Source organism: Halichoeres trimaculatus, unplaced genomic scaffold (genome assembly GCF_033239565.1).
Source record: "Halichoeres trimaculatus isolate MK-OKI-2021-1 unplaced genomic scaffold, fHalTri1.1 fHalTri1_scaffold_2, whole genome shotgun sequence".
In the NCBI taxonomy this organism is placed as follows: domain Eukaryota; kingdom Metazoa; phylum Chordata; class Actinopteri; order Labriformes; family Labridae; genus Halichoeres; species Halichoeres trimaculatus.
The window spans coordinates 33223914-33246724 of record NW_027437180.1 but is presented as its reverse complement, the minus strand read 5'-3'; the positions used below and the strand labels follow the sequence as shown (position 1 = coordinate 33246724).

General features: G+C 43.8%; 1 protein-coding gene across 14 annotated transcripts in view; it reads left to right on the top strand.

The window, feature by feature from the left end:
* nfixa (nuclear factor I/Xa) overlaps positions 1 to 22811 on the top strand; it is a 113077-nt gene that overhangs the window by 73472 nt on the left and 16794 nt on the right. For 7 of the 14 annotated variants that reach the window (XM_074665370.1, XM_074665363.1, XM_074665374.1 and 4 more), the window contains 6 exons: positions 16363 to 16425; positions 16761 to 16835; positions 17461 to 17584; positions 18037 to 18072; positions 18413 to 18540; positions 19698 to 19772. In XM_074665370.1, the coding sequence (XP_074521471.1) occupies positions 16363 to 16425; positions 16761 to 16835; positions 17461 to 17584; positions 18037 to 18072; positions 18413 to 18540; positions 19698 to 19772 (501 nt within the window). The remainder of the gene's footprint in view (positions 1 to 16362; positions 16426 to 16760; positions 16836 to 17460; positions 17585 to 18036; positions 18073 to 18412; positions 18541 to 19697; positions 19773 to 22811) is intronic. The other 7 variants (XM_074665375.1, XM_074665369.1, XM_074665376.1 and 4 more) reach the window with 3 other exon arrangements.

Here is a 22811-nt window from a genome sequence, read left to right as displayed (position 1 = left end):
CTTGGCCCTCCATTGGCATGAGTTTGGGATCCCTGATTTAAAACCTTGCAATGCTGTGTTCATGTCCAGCATGGAAAATTGCCTACTTTTCCACTCCCTCACAGTCACAAGGATGCATTTAGGTAGCTAAACATGGTACCTTTTGATTTTTACGTGAATTGGTACTGGGTACTTTTGACAGAATTTACTCAGAACCTATAAAAAAACCTAGTTCGGTACCCATCCCTACTCTTGCATCTCACAGCTCAATTTTTTTCCAGCCAGCGTAGTGCCATCAAGGAGACTTCTTGGATTCTTGTTCTCCTGGGAAAACCTGACAGTAACCAATTCCAGTCCTGAAAATCCCATTTTAAATGATGGATTATGAACAAGCATATAAATTGAAATGAGACTAATTCAAGACCAAAATGATTCCCATGTCTTGGGTTGATAGAGAAACACGTCTCTCCATTTGAGAAAGGACTTTTTATCCACCAGTCCAAAGCTAAGCATTTGCAGGGCAGCATCCTCTCATTTAAGGAAAGTTGCACATCTGTCCAAAAGTCATTGGAAAGTGGTGTCCAACATTTTGACAAACATGCTCATGTGTCATGGAGGCATTGACCTCAACACTCATTTTTGGTTCTTTACAACTACCACGCAAAGCTTTCATTTACATAAACTGTGGAAAAGAAATGACGTAGTAACGTAAGGACATCACTTTAATGGTGTGTACTTTGGCCTGCTTTGTAATATTGCGGCCCAAAAACCACAGTGTTTGATTTTTTTGTCATCTGAATCGGATCTTAATTTCACGTGAAATATCTTGGTGACATTGCATCTATCAATGCAAAGTTTATTACAGAGTATTTTCAGCAGATTTATTTTCTTTCGCTGGATAAAGTCTGTGATAAACTATTATTCCCTCAATTAACTGGTGGTAAGAATGTTAGACCAGCCCACCCTGCTCACAGGAAACCATCTGACAGCCCTCTGGTAACCGTTTCCACATTAATTTCAGTCACAAGACTCTCAAGGCTTCTGGTCATCTCACACTCCTCCCCACAGCCATCTTTCTGTCTATCTGCACATCTATCTGTCTGCATATCTATCTGTCTGTCTGTCTCTCTGTGTGTCCTCACTCAACCCGATGCAGATTTATGTGCGGGTTTGGTGGTTTTGGGAGCTGCTTTGCTCAACATCAATCCAGGCTGGACAAGCAAAATGCCTTAAAATGACTGAAATCCCCCCAAAGCTGATAGTACATGGATAGTACAGGCTTATGTGTTCCAGTGGGATCTGGAGGGAGTTAGATTGAGTGGGAGTGGGGTGTCGTTCCAATGTGGAATTTAATGAAAATCGGCATACGTGGTTTTAGGCATAGCGAGTTATCAGTGCAAACTATAACGAGGATAGGAGCAGCAGGAGGTTGAAGAGTGAGATACGGTTAGAGACGGAGTAGTGGTGAGGTAATACGATGTGAAAAACACATTTTCATGACTTTAGTCCAACACACTAATGCACTGTTTTTTCTCCCTTGTTCCTTCAATCTAGCTCCATGCTCCAACTCCCTTGTATGTTTATTTTCTTTCCCTCCAACTTCCCTCACTCATCCATCCATCTCTCCTCCCTCCTCCTCCCCCTCGCGCTGTCAGTTAGCTCATGTAAACTTTGCTTCCCTCATTGTTTTTCAAGGGGAAAGTGCCTCTGCTTTTGATTAAGCCTCAGGCCCCGCTTTAATACCATCACCCCCTCACTCCTCCTCCTCCTCCTGTTCCTCCTCCTCCTCCTCAGCACACTGTACCAACATCATGAATCAAATCTTTGCTTAGCTGCACACAGTAGAGTGGTTTGGCTTTTTGCAACCAGATACTGATTGACTGAGTATACAGAAAAGAAGCCACCCTAGATGTGCTATGATATGTTTGTTTGTGCCTGTCTGCACTGTTTATACAGAGTCTGAGAGAAGAAAGAATACCCAGTAAGAGGTGTACGACTATGCATGTACACACACACACACACTCACACAGAGGGGGGACACAGGTGCTGGTTTGGGAGATGGACAGCGGCCGCACCTGTCTGCCAGCTGTTTGTTGTCCCCTGAGAGGCTTCAGCCGTCTGACTGACAGGTGAGGAGGCCCGGAGCTGAGAGCCACAACACAGCTGGCCTAGCCCAGATGCAGAGGAGGGACACAAATCCTGTGTGTGTGAGAGTGTGTGTGTGTGTTTATGCATTTTTGCGGCTGCTTTATTTCTCCCCATCCTTGCTTTTCCTGTCCAGTTTGGAGCGATAAGGAGCTTTTTTTTCTGAATAGGTGAAATTAACCGACAAAAGCGTGACCCTCATCTCCTCTTATTTTCACTCTTCTACTTCTTTTCCTAACTTCATCACTCACCCTTTCCTCACCCCTTCTTCTCCCATCTCTTTCTCCCTCTCCTTCCTCTTGCTCCTGCTCTCCTTCCTTCCCTTGTTGCCTCTCTTTCTCCGGTTCCCTCCATCTCCCCTTTTCCACATAAAGCTGTTTTTCATAGAAGCCCATGCAGCCTGGAATAGCATTCCCCCGGGCGCTGCAGGGTGAAACACTAGACTTTTCTGAGCCCCAGCCAAACAGATGCTGGCTCTTGGAGTCCCACCAGAAACAAGCCTTCATGCTTCTTTCTGTCTCTCCCTTTCTTTTTCTTTCTCTCCCTAACTTTCTCCCTCTTTCGCTCTCACCCTTGCTTTCATGCTTTCTGCTTCCGTTCTCTGTCCCTGGTTCCTCGCTCTTTCTTCTTCCTCTCTCGTTCTCCTGACACTTTCTCACACTCTCTTCTCCGTCTGACTTTTTCCCCTCCTCTCTGTCGAGGGCAACATCCACGGTGTCGTCCAGGCAGTGCGCTGTCTGGCCTGAAAAGTCTGTTCAGCCTTTGCTTCATCAAACTTCCACTGTGCAGATTCCTTTATGTCAGGTGCCTGTCTCTTTTTCTCTTCTTGCCTTCCCTTTTCAGTCAAGGTCTGGCGTTTTTTAGACACAGAATGAGCGGAAAACTCTTCTTCTCATGGTTTTACTTTCCGTTTTCTTTTTTCTCTGTCCCCTCTGAAGTTAATACTCTACATTTTCCTTCTTGCCTTGTCTTCCCTTACAGTTTTCAACCCACCTCATCCCGACTTTTTTTCGTTTTGGCACAACTTGTATGCCTGCCCCCCTTTTTCACCCTCCTCATATAGCTCCTTCCCCTATTTCTTTTTCTCTCTGCCTTTCTCGCTCCCTGCTCAGTCTTTAAATTTGCTTGAACCCAGGGACCCCGTCTGTTACGTAAATGGGTTAAACACAGACACACATGTGCTCGCATACTGTATGCACACACTCATGACTGCACATACAAACCCCCTTTTCACCACATATGAGCACATACACACAGGCAGATGTACACACGCTCCGTGTGCTATATGGCCAAACTTGGCTTTGCAGCTTTTTGGCAGGCGTTCAACTCCCTCCCGGGCTCCACTATCGCTCACTAGTTGATGTAGTGTTTACATGAGCTGCCAGTCACAACCAAATCAAAAGCTTTTCTCTCTGAGCTCAGAACAGTTGGGGGCCGAGGAGGTATGCTCTGAGTGGTTGTGTTAATTCTTGGAGCCATTTTGAGGGCTGGATGCAGTCATTCCTATAAGCACTGCTGCTCTGCATCTGCATGACCTCAGCTGAAGCTCAGTCAGGTCGTCTTCAGTGAACTTGCTTAATGACTCTTGACACGTTCTGAAATTGCACTGTGCTGATAATCACCGACTCCTTGCTGATGTGAGTAGCCTATAATGGTTTATTGAATTATTTTACATCGCGATCATTAAACATCTGGTCCTGACAAAACAGCCATTCATGCTCAGGATGAACCCTGTGACCCTAGGGTACGTAAGCGTGTTATAAGGTTATGTAACATATTATGGTGGCTGCACCAGGCATTACATCACTGGTTAGATTACAGGGGATCAGGTCTGCTCACACACAACCTCTGCCCCTGCAAACATTCATTTCTCAGCATTTTATAGCTCTTTATAGAGTGGATTAAAGCTCAGACGTCTGTTCAATGAATGCCTCTCATTTAACGACAAAACAGCTGTGTTAGCATTAATTGGTGTGTTTTTGTTTTAGCAAGACAGTTTCATCAAAAACTGTACATTTGGGGAACATTTCTACCTGCTTGTTTTGGCTAGCTTAAATGAGAAAATTGTATTAAGGGTTACAGGCTAATGCTAAACACCGCTAATATGGATTAAGTGTGGGGGAAAAGTCAAATACCAGGGTCCAGTTATCATTTGGCCAATCTGTTTTTGTGTGTGTATGTGTGTTTGGGGATTTTTGTGTGTGTGTAGCTTAGCCTGGGCGGCGTACAGGGATGATGTGTGCGGTGATTGTGGTAAGGAGGTGAATTAGATTTTGGAATTAGAATTAGTGAGGAGACGCTAAGCGGGATGGGCTTACGGGCTAAGCGTGGTGGAGTGGTGGGGGGATGTTATCCTTACATAAACTTACACCCACAATCACACAGTCACACACACATACACACACAGAGCAACAATCATTGGTATACATTAATGATAGCAAGATAGCAAGAGAAAGAGCTCAGAAGATGAACAAGGACAACCTCACACATACACGAAAGTTTGTGTGTGTGTGTGTTGACTTGTGCTCTGTGGGAACACATATGGTTTGTCTGTGATCCAAATTCTGAAAAGACTGGAGGCCTCTGTTGTCTGGCAGAAGCCTCAGAGTCGCCTGCTGTCCTTTGCCCAGACTGAGTGCTCTTTTCTGGGGACAGAGAGTGAAAGCTAAAGGTTATGAGAGGGGAGGGAAATGTGTCATAGCGGGGTGACAGTTCATAACAATGTCAGCGCATGTCACAGTCTCACAGTATACGTTATTGTTTTAAAAACCACTGAAGGAGGACTGAGAAGGAAAACAAACTTTTTCAGTTATGAGTATCAAGTCTTGTAACTCCATGCAGAATTTTAAACACACACTTCTGTAGTACCTTACCTCTCTGTTTCCTGTCGTCTTGTCATTCTTTTACTTTCTGCATCACATACTATCTTTTTTATGCAAACAGCCTCGTGGGGATGCAGTTTCCCAGTGAGCGCGATACCACCTGACAGATGGTGGCAGAGCTGCAGAAACTGAGCGTCTTTTTTGGTGTGTTTGTTATAATTGTTTGGCAATTTTCCACATCTCGATCAGTATTTCAGTCTTTATATCAATCAGTAGTCAGGCTGTGACGGTATCCCATATGGGATTTCCTAAGACACATACTCACATGCATTCTCAATTTGCACATTTCTAAATGCATATTTATTTCATACATTGATCTCTTTGTGATATTGTCTTTATTAATATGATAAGAGCTACCTGTGGTAGACGGGACATCCGTCAGAGTCACCCATGAGACAACCGGGTTAACATGAGGCTAGCCGTTGCACCAGGCTCCAGCTCCCTCACATGACCTCACCCTTCACCCCTCACCACCCCCTCTATCAGGCTGCACAATGAACAAAGAGGCCCTCAAGAATGTGTGTGTTTGTGTGTGAAATTGTGTGAACTATACCAAGCAACATGCCATGTTCTCCCGAGCGCTCTTTCATCTTTGACGTCCAGTGTATTGTTGTGTGTTTAAAGCGTGTGGACCCTGAGTGAGACTTAGTGACACAACACCTGTTACTAAAGGTCACAGGTTCACCACCTGCCTTTTTTGACATTACCCTGCCAACTCCTCTCCTCTTTACCTCACTTCCTCTCTTCCCCTGCCCTCCCAGGATGTTCCCGCATGGTCTTTAATCCTCAGTCTGCATAGCAACACTCAAACACACCCAACCATGCCAACACACTAGTACAAACGCACGCTACTGCCAACATGAATGCATATTGACATGGCACAAAATGAGCGATCATCAACCCTTGTCAACCTCGTCCAACTTTGCTTTCATTGGCTCATACGATCTGACTTCATAGCCGTGATTGGACAGCGTGTCCACACCCCTGTGTACAGACACACATATACAAGCACATTCAAACACACTGTTTGCTCTACTTCCTGCGTTGAGCTGTCTGGCTGGCATCATCTCCAGCTACAGTGCCAAAGGGTCAAAGGTGACCACCGCTTGGCAGCGCTAGCTACATGTCCTTCCGCTCTACCGTGGGTGTGTGTATGTGTATGTGTGTGTGTGTTGTCAACGTGACAGCATGACCTCTTTGATCAAGTTTCCTCTCCTGGAGATTTTCTCCATGTGTGTATACAATATCATATACACAGCCTTTATAGCCTTCACTTTTTCACCCGACTCCTCTTCTTGCCAGCAGCTCCTTTCCTTCTCTGCTGTTAGTATCCCTTTCTTTAAACTCCCCCCACCCACCCACCTCCCACAGTCCTCTTACTTTCTGCCTCCCACCCTCCCTCTGTCCTCTTGGCACAGATTGACAGGATTGAGTCACTTGGATTGTTCGCACTTCCCAGTGAGACACATATTGTGTGGATGTCCAGGCCCCTGTGTGCAGCTCTATATGTGTACCACCAAGCTGGGAGCAACTTTGTCTACTGTATATGATTGCATGCGTAAAAGTGTATGCTGTTTAGAAATTACACTTGCATAAAATATATGACTTCATTCTTTACGATATTAAAACTTTTTTTCCACCGGAAAATAATTTTGATTATGACTTTTATGCATTCCCAGCTGAACCATCTTTATTTTCAAATGCATACCAGTGGATGTATTCTCTCCTTACTTTCATCATTTCATTTCTCATGAGCAAAGAACTTAAGAGATCCTCTGTAATTGGGTCTCCTGCTTTCCAGCGGAGCACATTCACTCGACTGACTTTTTGACGTATTGTTATGTTCATAAAATGGCACATTTGTTCAGAATTTTCATTGAAGTGTTCCTCAGGAGAAAAAGACTTGGCTGCAGGAAGAATGTTTGTTATCGCTGTTATCTCAGTGGTGCTTTTGGAGGAGTTGGCAACCTTGCTCAGTATCACTTTGTGTGTTTGTGTGTATATGTGTGTATGACTGCACTGAGGATGTTTTCTCACTCTTATCGACGTGTCCTTGGCTGTGCAAGTGCTCCAGCGTTCTATTAGTGTAATTCACTTTCTTTTATGCGTCTTGTAAAGAAATGCAAAGGACCTTGGAAGATTAAAGTGAGGGGAAAAAAAGCACCAGTATAAGAAGCATGTAAAAAATAACACTCATAACACATATCATTTTAAATAGAAGAGGATGTGGGCAGAAAACAGGTGGTCTGGGTTGTTTAAACCTCGGATTGAATTATGTGTTAAAACCAGAGTGGTGAAGGGTAAATATGAAGTACAACGCAGGAAAAGTGAGGAGGACAGTTCCAGTGCAAAACATGGGAGAGTCTTACCTTAAAGCACCCCTCTGCAGGCCAGACAGGAAGTGTGTGTAACAGCCTCAGCACAAAGACCCACAGTGTGTATCTGGGCCAGCAGGAAGAGGAACGAGGGAGGAGAAATCCAAGTCTAAGCACAGGCTTTCCCTCACACCCCGGCTCTATTTCAGCTCTTTACTTTTCCTGCAACTTTGTGCAAAACTGAACTCAGTTGCTCTGATTTGTGCAGTAAATGTAACTTCATCTTTTATTTACAACTGCTATGTTTTCACGCCTGTATAGTAACTATAAGTGCTCTTCAGTGTCACGCAGTTCGGTTATGGTTTATTCCCATGCTCTGCTGTCCCCTATACATTTGTTCCAGACTCCCGTGTAATTTATTTTCTCTCTGCAAACTTTTATTGCTGCTCCCTTTTGCCGCAAGTATGCCTTCTGTCACACTGCTATGTGCTTTTTTCTGACCATGTTCTATTCTATTATAAATCTTTCTTCACATTTCCGTCCTTCTCTGGAGTTGTTTTTGGTTTTGACCATCTCAAGCTAGCCTTTCTTTGTCACAGTGAACCCTCAGCCCCTGATGTCAGAAAGAGTAAGGTGTTTTAATTTGGGACACATTCGTGGCACGCACACTAGGTGTTGAATCTTACTATCTAAAGGCAATATGCAGATGGAATAAGCTCCTACTCACATCTCAATAATATTCATGGCTCCATATTTCACTTTGATTTTATTCCCATCACATCTCTCCCCCTTTTCATCTCTTTGTCTCCCTTTCTCTACGTTCCTGGCCTGCTTCTCTCCACAGTCTAGAGAGTGAAGTCTGAGCTAGCAGAGACGCCTGGCCCAAGGCCTTGTTGCTTTATTTGCATTTCACCATGCTCTGAGTGTGCCAGGAAAACTCCACCTGGTGGTGGTAACCCCTTACTGCAGCCACCCCTTCACTTCATCTCTGTGGGGTTTGTATGGAGACATGTAGTTAGTGTTGAGAGTGAACGTACCCCCACTGCTGCCTCCCCTCCCCGCCTTCCTCCTTCCTTCTCCCTCCCTCGTGTTCCCCTTCTCCTTCCCTTTCCGGCCTTTGTGCAGCTGTATTTATTTGGACTGGAGTGGGGCTGTGCGGGGACACTCACCGGTCCTTACTGTGTCCGGGCCCCCGCCTTGGTTGACGCCTTTAAACTGAGTAGAGATGGAGGTTGACAGGGTAATAATGCTGGTGTCAACACCACTTACAGGACAGTTATATCAGTATCAGCTCAGCAGGAGGACGTTCACACTCTGTTAGGCTGGGTCGTGAACCGTGCTGGGGGCCCCCAGCTTTAGCCACACACACTCACACTCACACATAATTGCAGTGTACTCGCTCCTCTGCTAATGAAGCCGTTTGCAGGTACATGGAAGCAGATTGCTCATAATCGTTTATGGTGAACACAAATGAATGCCCACAGATTCAAAGCACAATCACAATGATGTGTTATTTTTTGAGCTCATTCCATGGATGTAGAAATATTTACATGGCATTATCTAAATGAAGTGGTATCAGAGTCTTGTGTGCCTTCTGTCCCCAGCATGTGTCAACTGGATGACTAGATCTGTAAAAGTGTGAGTCTGTGCACCAAACTCATACTTTGTACGTCCTCGTGGTCCTGTTTAGTCTCCAAAAACAAGACTAAACAAGTCTAGTCAGCATGACTCCGAAGCACAGAATCCCATTAACACTCAGCTATCCGTATTAATAATGAATCACAGTTCTGTTCAAGGCCTCTGTGACCACGATGCATAGCAATGATCACAGAAACCGAATGAGAGGCCAAGAAAGTTGGCTGCCTCGGGAACTTTATTATCGCACCATTGAAAGATTATATCTGCTTTACAGAAATAACCACATCAGATAACCTTCAGGCTCTGATTTGTTCTGCACAGGGCTCCTGACCAAGAGAAAGGTCTCGTTTCCAATTTGTAAATAAAGATTTTGATTCCATAAAACATGAGTATTTTCAACACCCCTGGGATATGCTTTGACAAAACTCTGATCAGTGACATCAGTTGGTAACGATACTGGATCAAACTACTGCTTCTTGGATTACCTTTCATTAGCAACACTTTACAACATGACTCCTCTTCAATGTGGTATGAGCAGATTTTGAAAGTTTTCTTCCAAACTTGCAAAGTTTTGCACTGTTGTGTACTATAATTACTTTCAGTTTGAAACTAATGAAACACACACACACATAAGAACAAATTCACACATTCTCTGCTGAAGTTCATAACTCTTAGTCGAAGTCATTTCACACCCCTCTGAGTGAAAATGTGGCTTAGGCCAGCTTTAAACGCTACAAGTGAATGAGTCCACCCTTGAATTAAGAATATACCTTATTTATTTTTTAACACTCTGAATAAAAATGATAATTTTTCTGTGTTAACCATTTTTACCACGTATGAGGATAACAGACTTAAAGTTGGTGTGCATGGTATGTGTTGGAAAGAAATCCCTTTACCATAATTGATTTTTTTAGGCCAGTGGATTGGCTAATTTAATAGAAAAAAGCCCGTAGAGAATTCTACCTCTGGGTCCACAGCTTAACATTTAGCCAGGATTATATGACAGCAGCTTGGGAATACCCTGCTGATGTTACAATTAAAGTATTTTTAGATAGAAAACGAGACAGGTTTCAGGGTACCCCACCGATAGGTCCCAACCCAGTGATGGAGAAACATTGCAGAAGACTGTGAAGCTGTGTCACTCCAGTCCACAGTATTCTGCGCTGATGGAGCCAAGAGGTGATGCTGGGTGAGGATAAGAGGATGAATGGGGAGAGGGGGGACAACGGGAAGAAGTGAAGGGGATAAAAAAAGAGAGGGGGGGTATGCATGGGCATCCAGCCAGCCACACACACACCTCCACTCAGCACCCACTCCACCCATTCCCTGCGAGTTCATGCATACTCTCTAGACCCATAACCCCCTCCCCTTTTCTTTCCCACTTTCCTTTGCTCCCTCCACTATCCTCCGTGCTCCCAGCCTTGTAATCCCCCTTTTCTCTCCTATCTCTGCTCCTCCCCCCCACACCCCCACTCTCCTCTCTTTTTCTCCTCCCCTCCTTCTCTCCCATTCTTTCCATCCCTCCCCTCGTCTCTCAGCATCCCTCTCTCCTGGGTCCCTTTGCCGTGGTGTGGTGCTGTTGGCAGAGCATGGGCGCAGGCGGCACACAGACGGGAGCACAGATGGGCAGCAAGCTGCGCAGGGCGGCCAGGCACACCTGCTCCACACAAACACACACACACTCACACACACACACACGCTCGTACAGAGCCCTACGCTGCCATCTCACCACACGGCCTGCCTGCCTGGCACAGTGGCACAGTGATACAGGGACACAAACACAAATACACACATGCATACTTACATACATTTACTTGTATATCCGCACGTACATACACTAAACTAAACAATGCCTGTATTGTGCACACAGTGTTATCTTTCCACACACATAGGTTAAACCTCATTTCACCTGAAATGAACCAGGATGAACTCATTTTCACTTTCTTATGACTGTACTATTTTAAGTTTCATGTCTTAGCATTTAAAAAGTGTTTTTTGTCAAACAGATTAAAAATTTGAAAGGTCACATTCACACTCGTGGCTTACCACATGGGGAGCTGGTTAACACTTTGAGGACAAAAGCATTACTGCACACATACCACAGACATACAGATAACAGCAGCAATCATAAAGACTTCCTAACACTCAAACAGAAATCCTCATATGACACAGACAGAAATAATTTAAAAAATAAATCAGAAGAAACGTAAATAAAAAATTAAAAAAGAAAAAAATAATAAAATAAGGTCCAATAAAAGAGCTGAGTGAACATCTGTGTGGGATAGCCAGGGGGATTAGGAGGGTTTGGAACATTTTAAGCGCATTAAGGATTAAAAAAAGGTCAGAATGTTTAGCAACATACCGATAAACCTCTTAAGCGAAACCCAATTGGGAGGCTGTACGGCGTTATCCTGTGTTTTGGGGAGGAGAAGAGAGGAGAGGGGGAGAGTGGAGTTGACATTTGTTCCAACAAGGAGGGAAATCTCTCTGAACCAACAGTCTGCTTACATACATGTAGTTACACACATACATGTCGGGCATATGGGCACACACTGGTGAGATGTGGGGACAGGGTTTGTTAGCTCACTTGTTGGTTTGTATGTGTGTGTGCTTGTGCTGCACTGACTCTTAAATGACCAGCACTGTTTATACATCTGTCAAACAGTGGTGCACCGCTGTGAAGCCCACTTGTCACTTGGCTTTTGCTTCGGTTTTATCCCAAGTTTATAATCATGAGTTTGAACATTTCCACACGTGGGGAAATGCAGTTTGTGCTTTCAGAGTTTTGTCTGTTGCTGCAGGGCGCAGAGAGCTTTTAGGTCACGTTTGGATGTGTTCTAATCTGGGCTTTTTTTTCCCTGCTGAGCTTTAGTTCACTGCTTTGCTGCTCTCGCCATGAGGAGTGACAGACTGGCAACTCTGTCTGACCCCTAACACCAGTTGGTCAATGGCACAGGTCACTGAGCCAAAGCCTAATCCACAAGTGATAGAAGGATGGTGGGTCAGTTGGTTGCTTTGTGGGACGGCTGGTTTGTTTTTGTTTACCCTGAAGATCAGCAGGGCTGCAGATTAGCATCAGAGGGAGAGTAACACAGTAAAGAACAGAAGACGGTGGTTGATGGAGGGACTGAGACAGGGAAAGGAACCCTAGTGGGAGGAGTTTGGCTGCATAAAACCATCAGTGACGGGGGTTACATTGGTTGTGGAGTTTGTCACATGACACAAAGACATTTTTGTGAATTCAAAAGTTTGAGCAGAAATGAACTTAACGTTGGGAGGCATTGGAGAAGAATACTTTATGGCCTGATGCTTTATGAATGACAGTAATGCTAACTCTAAATCACCTCTTGTAGCCCTCCAGAATTTCTAATAACTGTAGAAGATCACTCATCTGGCAGAGATGTAGTGAATACCAACATTTGTCTGATCGATTCATCAACCAAACAGGCTTTGGTTGGTTATGATTTGAGCTAAGCTCCATTTGTAAAATTACAAATAGATTGTGTTTGTTCAGCCTGTACACTTAATCTAGGGCCAGCACATTCGTTTAACATTGATGGGGTGAGGCTGCTCCAGATTTTACTTGGAGATAGTTGCAGGTAACAGGTGGTGCTGGTTTGCACAGGTGTGCTCATACAGGCTAAGCCTTTAGCTAACATTATCATATTTGTTGCTAAAATTATCCCATTATGGGGACATTTTGCTAACCTTAAATATTATTCCAATAATTTACGTCACACATTGATGGGTTGAACTTTGCATCCTACAGATAGTTGACCCCAGAAGTCTGTTCATCTCTCATTGGATGTTTCAAGGCTGTTTGGGTTTAAGGTCAAAGACTTTTCACCATCAACAAAGTATGACATATCAAAGAATCTCTTGCAAAGCACACACTCTGATTCAGGAGTCAGTAATAGACAAAAACAACCCCAAAAAAGAGGCTAAAAATAATTAATTCAACTGATTGGTTGAAAATAAGACCACTTTTCTGTTTTTCCTGTATTAATCCCCTTTGAATGATAACGCCGTTATCCTGGCTTAGTCACCTCGGGGGTCCTCAACAAAGACGTGGAGCACAGAGCAAGAATTATCTGTTTGGATTTGTTTATTCAAAATGTAACGCTTTTTTTGGTTTATATTTTTACAGTAATTGATGAAATGCGTAATAGATTTGATTTTAGAAGGCATTTCGCAACCCATAGCTGTGTTTTACAACTCTCACTTTGGGAACATCTGGTCTACTTGTTGCCTTTCAGTTGACAGAAGACAGCTTTATCACCGAGTGAAATGCAAAGGATGAAAAAGAAAAGTGGAGAAGGGAGGGAGAAGATTAGAAAGAGCAGGGCCCTTACCTCGGAAGCAGGGAAAAAATAAGAGATGTGTCCGCCAATCTGGGACAGGATAGTCTGTGTGTTTCCTCGGCCATATGCAAGTAACAGTGTGACGAAGCTTGATAACTCCTCTTTAATGGAGCTAATTAATCACAGAAGGTTAGAGTGCTCATTTAACATTGAAAGCAGAAATTGTCAACCAACCAGAAGAGTAATAGTTCATGAGAGTGCATGTAAAATGTATCAAATATTAACCTATCTCAGTAAGGGGTTATTGTGGTCAGTGATTTTAACATAGCCCGCCTGCCCTGGCACAGGTGACATATCCAAAAAATTAGTTCCTCTGGGAAAAGCTGTGATGGTCCAGCAGCTATCTGATAACATGGATGGTAAACAAAGAGAAAGCACCTTTCTCTCAGGAGAACATCATCTGGTCACACTCTCTGTATTATCAGTGTGTAATCATTTTTAAATGTACTGCTTTGAATGGGCTGCGGGGCAGCCTGTAGGGTCTTGGGTTGGAGACGGGGCTGCTGGTGGTGAGCTGGGGGGGCAGCCACAGGGACTGCAGGGCTATGATTGGGGCTGCTGCAGGGAGGGCTTTGGGGGGCTGTGGTGGGAAGATAAGGGGCTGGATGTGTGGTTAGGAGGCAGGGAGAGGGGAGGGGGCCTTGTCGATGCTGTTGTAGCTGCAGCTGGCAGAGCTGTGATAACCAGGAACCAGACCTCCTCTGTCTAACCTCCCTCTCCCCCTATCCTCTTAAATGATGCACTGTTGAACCTACCAGAGCACTGATTGAACTGTGCTGCACATCATTTCAAGTCCATCAAGGAGCCTGAGTTCAGAAAGCTGTCACTATCTAGCTGGGTCATCTGTTTTGTTGAATTAACATGTTTAAAGAAGTCAACCCTTTGCAGAGCTGATGAGGTTTGGTAGATGTCCTCAACATCACCCTGGAGACTCGATGGCTTGTGTGCCTGCTTCTCAAAATATCTGCTTGGCAGCGTCTTGTATTCCATAACCCTCAGTTTTCATTCTTGGTTTGGCACATAGCTGAAACATTATACCATGTTGGGTCATGAGAGGCCAACAACAGCAACACAAAGCCAAAGTTTCCATGTGCAGTGATGTATCCACATTCTAACGCTGTTCTTCTCTGTTTCATATGAAGGTTTCAGATCCATGATTTCAAAGTAGGGGGCTATGCTGTAATGACAGCCCTCTGAGAAAAGAAACCCCTGAGTCAGCAGTGTCTTATTCCTCTTGATGATCGTCTTAAATGTTCACAGCAGCATAGCATACTCTGTACTTTGTGTATAGTATATGTGAAATACTCTGTACTCATAGGACAGTGGCTGTGAATGCAACCAGTGCATGTTGTGAGAAATAGAGTGTTTGCAATACTATCGAGCAGTGTGGTGAAATACTACACGACGCTAAAAAGTCCAGTGAAGTCAGGTTGTTTTTCAACAGCTTTCATTGGCCATCATATATGTTTACTCTGAGTGTGTACCTCAATGTTTGTCCACGTATGAGTGTGTGTGTTTGCAAGCGTCTGGGTGCGTGCGTGGCGGGGGCGCAGCCTCGTATGTTTGGAGTGAGTGCCGTCAGTTAGCTGGAATGTGGCGCTACCGCCAATGCTAAGATGGCTGCCAAGCTCTAAGATGGCTGCCAGAATTACACCCAGCCAGTGAGAGATGGAGAAGAGCGAGAGATTGTGCATGAGAAGAGAGGGGGAAAAGGAGCTCTCTTTGGTTTCTGTGCTCTTTCTGTCTTTCACTCTCACTCTCTTCTGTCTCGCCTCTCTCTGTGGATAAGCAGTGCTTCGTAGGCAGCGAGACAGGTCTGTTATTGTTTCTGCTCAGTAATCTGTGGCTTAGTGTGGCTGCAAGGCAAGTGCTGCTGGCAGGAGTCCGTGCGCTCTGTTATCACCTACAGCCTCCAGATAAACACCTCTTTTAGCTAGTTAGTTAGCAAGATAGCTACGGCCTAGCTAGGCCGAAGTGGAAGGCCAATGGCGTTAGCTCCCCCACCCAGGTCTTGGGCATGGAGCTCAGTTTTAGTCGCCGACTCAGACGAGTGGTCAAACAGCTCCTCAGTCTGTTATGTATCCATGCACATATTTGCATACACACCCTCAGCATCTTTTTCCACAACCAAGAGAAGAATGCATCATCCTAGGGCCAACTTTTCCCAGCACTCCTGTTACAAAACCTCACCCTGCACCCTTCTCTTTCACCCTGCAGCCTCTTCAGATCTAGACTTATCACGTTTGTGTCTGCACATGTGAGTGAAGCCCCTATGCTTTCCTCGACCAGTCATCGGCGTGCATTCTTGCGGATGAGTAAATATTTAGTAATACTTCGCTGTCATTCGATTCCCCAGAGGCAAAGTTTTACTTCAGTTTTGCAACCTCAAACTTTCCCAACCAGCCAAACTAACACGGTCAACTCTTTCATTAGATGTTGCATGTGTGTGTGTGTGTTTGCTGATGTATTTATGAGTGTGTCCATGCCAGGATTAAAGTGAAACAAAAATTACTGAAAGAAACATGTCGACAGAGTGTGAGCATGGTAGAGTGGGTGTGAGTTCGGATGTGTGTCTGTGTGTGTGTGTCTGCGTAAGGTGTTCTGTTTACGCAGACTAAATCCCTACCAGCAAGAAGGTATTAAATAGGATTAGGGCGAGGGATATGATTGCGTGGTAAGATACTAAATGGCGTAGCAGAACACTGTAAATCATTGCACCTTAAGTCAGGAGGGACGGAGGGAGATGAGAGCGAACATTCTTAGATACTCGACTGTCACACAAAAATGTGTGAAGTAAATCAAACAAGAACGTATATACTTAGAAGATGTACACCACATCTCCACACATGCTGCTGCTCCGTTTCATTCCCTCTCACACCTCTGATATCACACACACACACACACACTGTTGGCTGCATGGATAACTATGATTCACACACACACACACACACACACACACTGTACACTTACCAGTATGTTTCGTTTCCTTTTTTTAGCATGCAGATTGGATCCTAACCATTCTGTGTTTCTCTATCTGTGCAGAATCTGGACAATCAGACAGCTCCAGCCAACAGGGGGACACAGACATCAAACCACCGCCCAATGGTAGGTACACACACATTTCACACACACACACACATATATATACACAACCATGTCCAAACACTGTCAAATTAGCATAGCAGAATTGATTCCATCATGCTTATCAGTCTTAACATTTTCCAATTATGGATCCAATTAGCAAACACACTCACACAGATGTTGATCCACAAACATAGTTGCAGATGGTCGCTCTCTCACAGGGATGGATTTTTCAGGATTTCTTCCAATTATTTTTTTCCCAACACAACTCCATGAATTTCCAGTGTAGATCATCACTTTCCAGGTTTTGTTATTTCCACCTGCATTTAAGATTATTGATCACATCATTTTCTGCACAGGGCACCTGAGTTTCCAGGACTGCTTCGTCACCTCAGGGGTGTGGAACGTGGCAGAGCTGGTCAGAGTGTCACAGAGTGAGTAGAAAAAGTGATTAAGAGTGGGATGTAGGATGCATGAAAAAGCTGTAGCTAGCTATGACTACTGTTCCTGACTGGGACTAATGACTTACAGCAGACTTGAAGTAACAGTTTGCTTCAGGGGATCTATTTTTATCTTGTTTATCAGAATCAAGTTTTATTGCCTAGTAAATTTGCACATACAAGGAATTAACAAGAAAATAATTAAAGTAAAAAAAAGAATATAAAAATATATATATGTATGTGTATATATATATATATATATATATATATATATATATTAAACAAAAGTTAAAAAAATAAAATAAATTAATTTTATTTTTATTTTCTAAAAAAATAAAAGAAAAAAATTATATATATATATTTATATTTATATACATATATTTATATATAATAAAATAAAAATGACAAAATAAAATAAATTGATTTTATTTTTATTTTCTAAAAAAATAAAATAAAAATAAAGAATAGGAATATTTACAGAAAAACAAAATAATAGTAATTATAATGAGAAACAGAGGATACAAGGTGTATACCTCTTAAGTTAATCCAAATATAACTCTGAATTATTTCTCTTTGTCATGCTTTTTTTATTCCCCTTCTACTCATGTGTCTTCGTTAGCTCCTGTTGCCACAGCATCAGGTCCAAACTTCTCACTCGCTGACCTGGACAGCAGTCCCAGCTACTACAACATCAACCAGGTGGCTCTGGGGCGGCGCTCCCTGACCTCCCCTCCCTCCACCAGGTACGCAGTTTTAATTATGATTCATCAGAGGCTACACTAGTGCACAGGTGTAGAGAGATAATGCAAGTTGCCCCAGAAACACCTGTGACCACAGAGTCCAGCTGTCCACCATCAGTAGAGGCTCTCGGGGGTGAAGCCGCCATGTGAGTCCACATGAAGCTCAGGGAAGTTAGGAGAGAAGTACAAAATCACAAAAATATCTAAAAAATCTTGCTTTTTATCTGTACTGGCAATTCAAGTTTGCCATTTTATGCAGGTTTCTTTATAAAAACAGCTTTCGGAGCTACAGTCCATTTCCAGTCTTGGAATCTGTCCTGAACATCCTCGTCTGTGTGTATCTCTGTTATCTGCTCTCCTCTTTATGGATGTGTGATAGCTCTTATGCCTTTCTTCTTTCTTGTCTTTCTTAACTCTTTCTCTCTTCTTACCTCTGTCATCTGCTGGCACTTTAGGTCTGAGGTGGAGTTGTACGCAAACCTTCCACGGAGGTAGTTATTAACACTTTCAAAGATTGATAAGACACACACTCCTTTCCCATTCACACATTCACACATACAGGGAAAGAGTCTTTCTGTGTGGCTGTCTAACTTTCTTTTCATTTCTTCCCTTTTCACTCCTTGCTTTGATGATTCTTGTACTTTGTGTGTTCAGCTCCAAGACTTAGGGATGTTTATATTGTTTCCTGTAAGATGAATAAGCTGAGAAAACACCAGTGTTTGTTAATGTGATGAAGTTATCAGATGTGAATAGGTCTTAAACACGCACCCCTCTCCTTTTCTCTTCTGTCCCACCCTCACCCCTCAACCCTCTAAACATCTTTGACCTCAGCTCCACCAAGAGGAAGTCATTAGACGACAGTGAGCTGGAGAGCCCAACGGATGATGTTTTCTACCCTGGACGCTCACCTGCCGCCAGCTCATCCCAGTCCAGTGCGTGGCCCAACGACATGGATGCAGGTACCTCACAACCCCACCCTACACCTGTCACTCACTAAAGCAAGCATCGTGAAGTTTTTCCTCACTCCTGCTTAACCTTCACCCCTGTCCCACCCACCACTTCCACCACCAAAGTACAAAATGATACCTCCATGACTTTGTCTCCTCTCCACACTCCCTACCTCAACTTCTTGCCTTCACTTTAGAGGTATAAGCATCCTTGATCCTTCCACTCACCCAACACCACCTCATTCCAGCCTCTATTCTTTGGTCTAGTTATTCTGAAAAATAAAAGAAATTAAAAAGAGATGTATCAGGCAGCAGAAAGCTAAAGCTTTTGAGAAGTTTAGATATGTTAAAGCCTGCCTACTTAAGCAAATAAACCACATGAACCTGGAGTAAAATGTTGAACAGACTTTCCCCAGTGTTGTCTTTGAACCACTGCCAAAATGAAGGAAATCTGTAAAGAAGAAATAAATTAGTAAAAGATACAAACATACACTTTCCAGCCAGTTTCAGAGAAGTTAAAAATAAAAGAAAGATGACAGAAATTTCTCTTTCTTCATTGTTCACATATTGGCTTTAAAAGCATCAACATGTTTGAATAAAGTCGGTGCTGTTTTACAGTCACTGTGTCCAACACCATCACTTCATTACCAACTAATTGAATTTATCATGGTTAAATGGTGCCAAATGCTGTCCATCAAATAGCCTCAGACATCATGAATATTAATGCCAACATCAAGGATGAAATAAGAGCTTACTGCGGCTTGTATTAAGGAGCTATGTCCTTGTTTCCATTGTTTTGGCAGTAACCACCACCTCTTTGAGTCGGCTTTGGACATAACCCTCTTTATTCTACCTCCTCAGTAATCCTACCTCATCCCTCCAACAACCCAACAGCTCCAAAAGAAAAAAAAAACCCTCTCTTGTTCATTTGACTTGCTTCCTCACTCCCCGTATCTCAAAAGCTTTTTATTCACTCACCCTCCCTTTAAGCCATCATCATCAGTACAGTTAAACTGATATTGTGTCAATTATCAGCGACTCACTACCTCCATCATACACAACTCTCACTTCCTCTAATTAAATCTCTCCATCTCTTCATCTCCCCTCTCTCTGTCACTGTCTCTCTTAGTCTCTGTCTCATTGTTAACAATACCCTTCTCCACTTTCAGTGCAGCACCATTTGGCGAGTGTGCAGGAGAGGAAGATAAAACATGAAAACGATGGCGTGCAGTTTCCTTACCATGGTTAGAACAACATTGATTACACTCATATATGTTTGCTATTTATCAGCCTTTATGTAGCTTAATCATTCCTCTGTGTTTGTGTGTGTGTGGGGGAGAGTGTGTAGAGTTTTTATTCTGTGAGTATGTGTGTGTTTATGTGTGAGTTTTATGGAGTCTGAAAAGAAAAAGAAGTTTACTTAAACCATAACTCCAGGATGTTTAGTTGTTTTCCGATTGATTTCATATTTTTGTCACATATAGTAACAGGATTGTGAAATATTATCAGTTCTTAAGTGGCTCACCTTAGATCCCTTCCTTTATCTCTGTGAAGTCATGTCAATCCTCAGCATGGCACTTTAATCGACAGATGTCACCAGGCTAACATCACCAGCAGGTGTATACACATGCTGTGCCCTTTCTGTCCTACATGCATGGTGACAAATACTCAGGAAGACCCCCATAATGCATCCACAAACACACACATACAGCCACACACACATGCACAAACATATACTGTATATACCCCCTGACACAGGCTGACTTATACACTTGCAACTCCCCTCGTGTGCAGACGTTCACACATTGAAACACATGCTTATCAGGCTCCCCACCCCTGCAGGTGTTCAGGTGCCTGCCTTGCCTCCATCCCTCTGTCGCTCCATCCCTCCCTCGCTTCAAATCCCTCATTAAGACGCTTACCGTCTGTGGATCAGAGGTGTAAAACCCTTCCTCCTGCTCCCTAGTTCTCCAGTCAAACCCTCCATCCCTGACTCCCTTCTGTCTAATTGAAAACGTGTACAGCAGGAGGGACCCAGGGGAGGGAGAAAACATGTCAGAGGAGGAGGAGGAGAGAGGCAGGATGCAGGCAAGTGGATGGGAGAAGTGGGAGGTGAGAGGGAAAAGAGGAAGAGAGATTTTGGTGTACTCACCGGGTGATAACTAATGAGAGAAAAGGGTTATCAGGATGAAAACTAAAGGAGCCAGAAGCCCTGGTTAGGTTTTGCCCCAGTCTACTCTCAGTAGAGCCTCAGAGGCTGCTCTCCTGCTCCTGCTCCACTTAGCTGTAAATGTAATTAAGAGGCTGTTCATCAGAGCTGCAACAGAGGCTCCTGCACGCCTTAGCGCACCAGGGCCTTGCCTCCCATCCTTTCCCCTCGTCTCCCTCCCACTTGCGTTCACTCCGTGCATGTGCACAACCCCTCAACTCTCAAAAGTGCGCCACACTCAGCCCTGTACACCTCTTAATGAGTTTGGCAAATAGAGGTGAAGAATGGCTTGCAAATCTGGACCCTTTACCCAATTAATTTACAAAATCCATGTGAAAAATTAGGAAGCAAGAAGCTTGTTGTAATTATCATCCATTTTTATTCATGTTTTAATTTTGTCCTGATTTAAGAGTAGTTTCCAACAAAAGTTAGACACAAAGAAAAAAAACACAGAATGAAAAGATTGAGGTAGAAGAAAGCAAGGATGGAGGGAGCAGGCAATCTGTGATTTTGGTACGGTGTGGATCCGATTTTCCAAATGATCCCACCTGCCACAGGCAAAGCTCATCTGGGAATTCCTGTCCAGGTGGGGGGTATGTAAACAAGCAAGCACACACACACACATACATAAACAAACCAAGGGGCTTCTGAAAAAATAGAAAACACACACACAGGTGCGCCTTACCGTCTGTCCACAGCACCACCGTCTCCCCCTGACTTACTCCATAACTAACTGAACAAATATCCAATGACACACACACACAAACACACACAGGTGTATAAAGTTACATTCATACATAAAAATTCCTCTACCACAGTTACGTTCGGAAATACAAGTTATAGATACATGCACACACACATCGCACGGCCCACTCAGACACACACGCATGCACAGCTGAAGCATGGACCCAGATGGTGTTTCCGCGTGTGCATAGCCTTGGGATCCGTGAGGATGCTGGAGACATCTGCTCCACAGGGGCTGGAGGAGGGGTGGGGGAGGTTAGCGGAGGCAAATGAAACAACCGTGATTTCGTATTAGTTCCAAATGATTGTGAAAATTTCCCGAGACACCAGAGACTTGTGGTGGTGGTGGTGGGGGCTTTTCTTGGTGCTTTGAGTTAAATGTTACGGGCCCGCTGAGGGGTACAGCTGGACTTACATATGTGGTTCAAATCACTGGAGAGAAGAATTCCCTGACTTTCCTTCCACTTGTTTTAACCACTATCTTCTGTCTTTTCCAACTCTGTGTTTGTGTTTGTGTGTGTGTGTGTGTGTGTGTGTGTGTGTGTGTGTGTGTGTGTGTGTGTGTGTGTGTGTGTGTGTGTGTGTGTGTGTGTGTGTGTGTGTGTGTGTGTGTGTGTGTGTGTGTTTGCATCTATGTGTGCTTCAGAGGCGCATCTGGTGGCAGGCCTGTTAGTGCAAAGAGACAGAAGGGTCATCATGGGAGCGCTTGATTGGTTGCCAGTGAAATACTGAGGCTTGCCAGGAAAAGCAACAGTGCAGTTGTGGCACACACACACATACACACACACACACAAACTCCAGAAACCAGATCAGACCATTGCACTGTCTCTGAAGTGCAGAAATATTGTCTTTCACATTCCCCCGGTGGTAGTGACAGTCCTTTAACTTCCTGTACGTACAGGTTTCAGTCTTTATTTGATCCTCTCTGAGTTCTCCAGCTCTGATTTCTTCACTTCAATTTCATTTTGTACTTTCAAAGTAAAAGCACATAACACCTTTCTGAAACCGTGACTGTTAAATCTCAAAGGTTCAGGTTCTTACACTTTCTACCAAAAACTCAGAGCTTCTCTTCTCCTGTCTTTCCTCATTTAAGTCTCCGCTCTTATTTGCAGTTTGCTCCCTCCAGTGTGACAGTGTCATAGCAATCACTGCTAACTGCTAGTGTCAGAAGTGGGATCGGGGTTGTCTTCATGCTTGGAATCTGTCTGACAGTACAATACGCCCCCAGACCCCCGTTACAGTGGGGGGAAAAAAATGAAATATATGTCTGCTAAAGACATAAATGGTTCACACATATTCACTCCCACCTGCTTGAGACTTAACTCTTCAC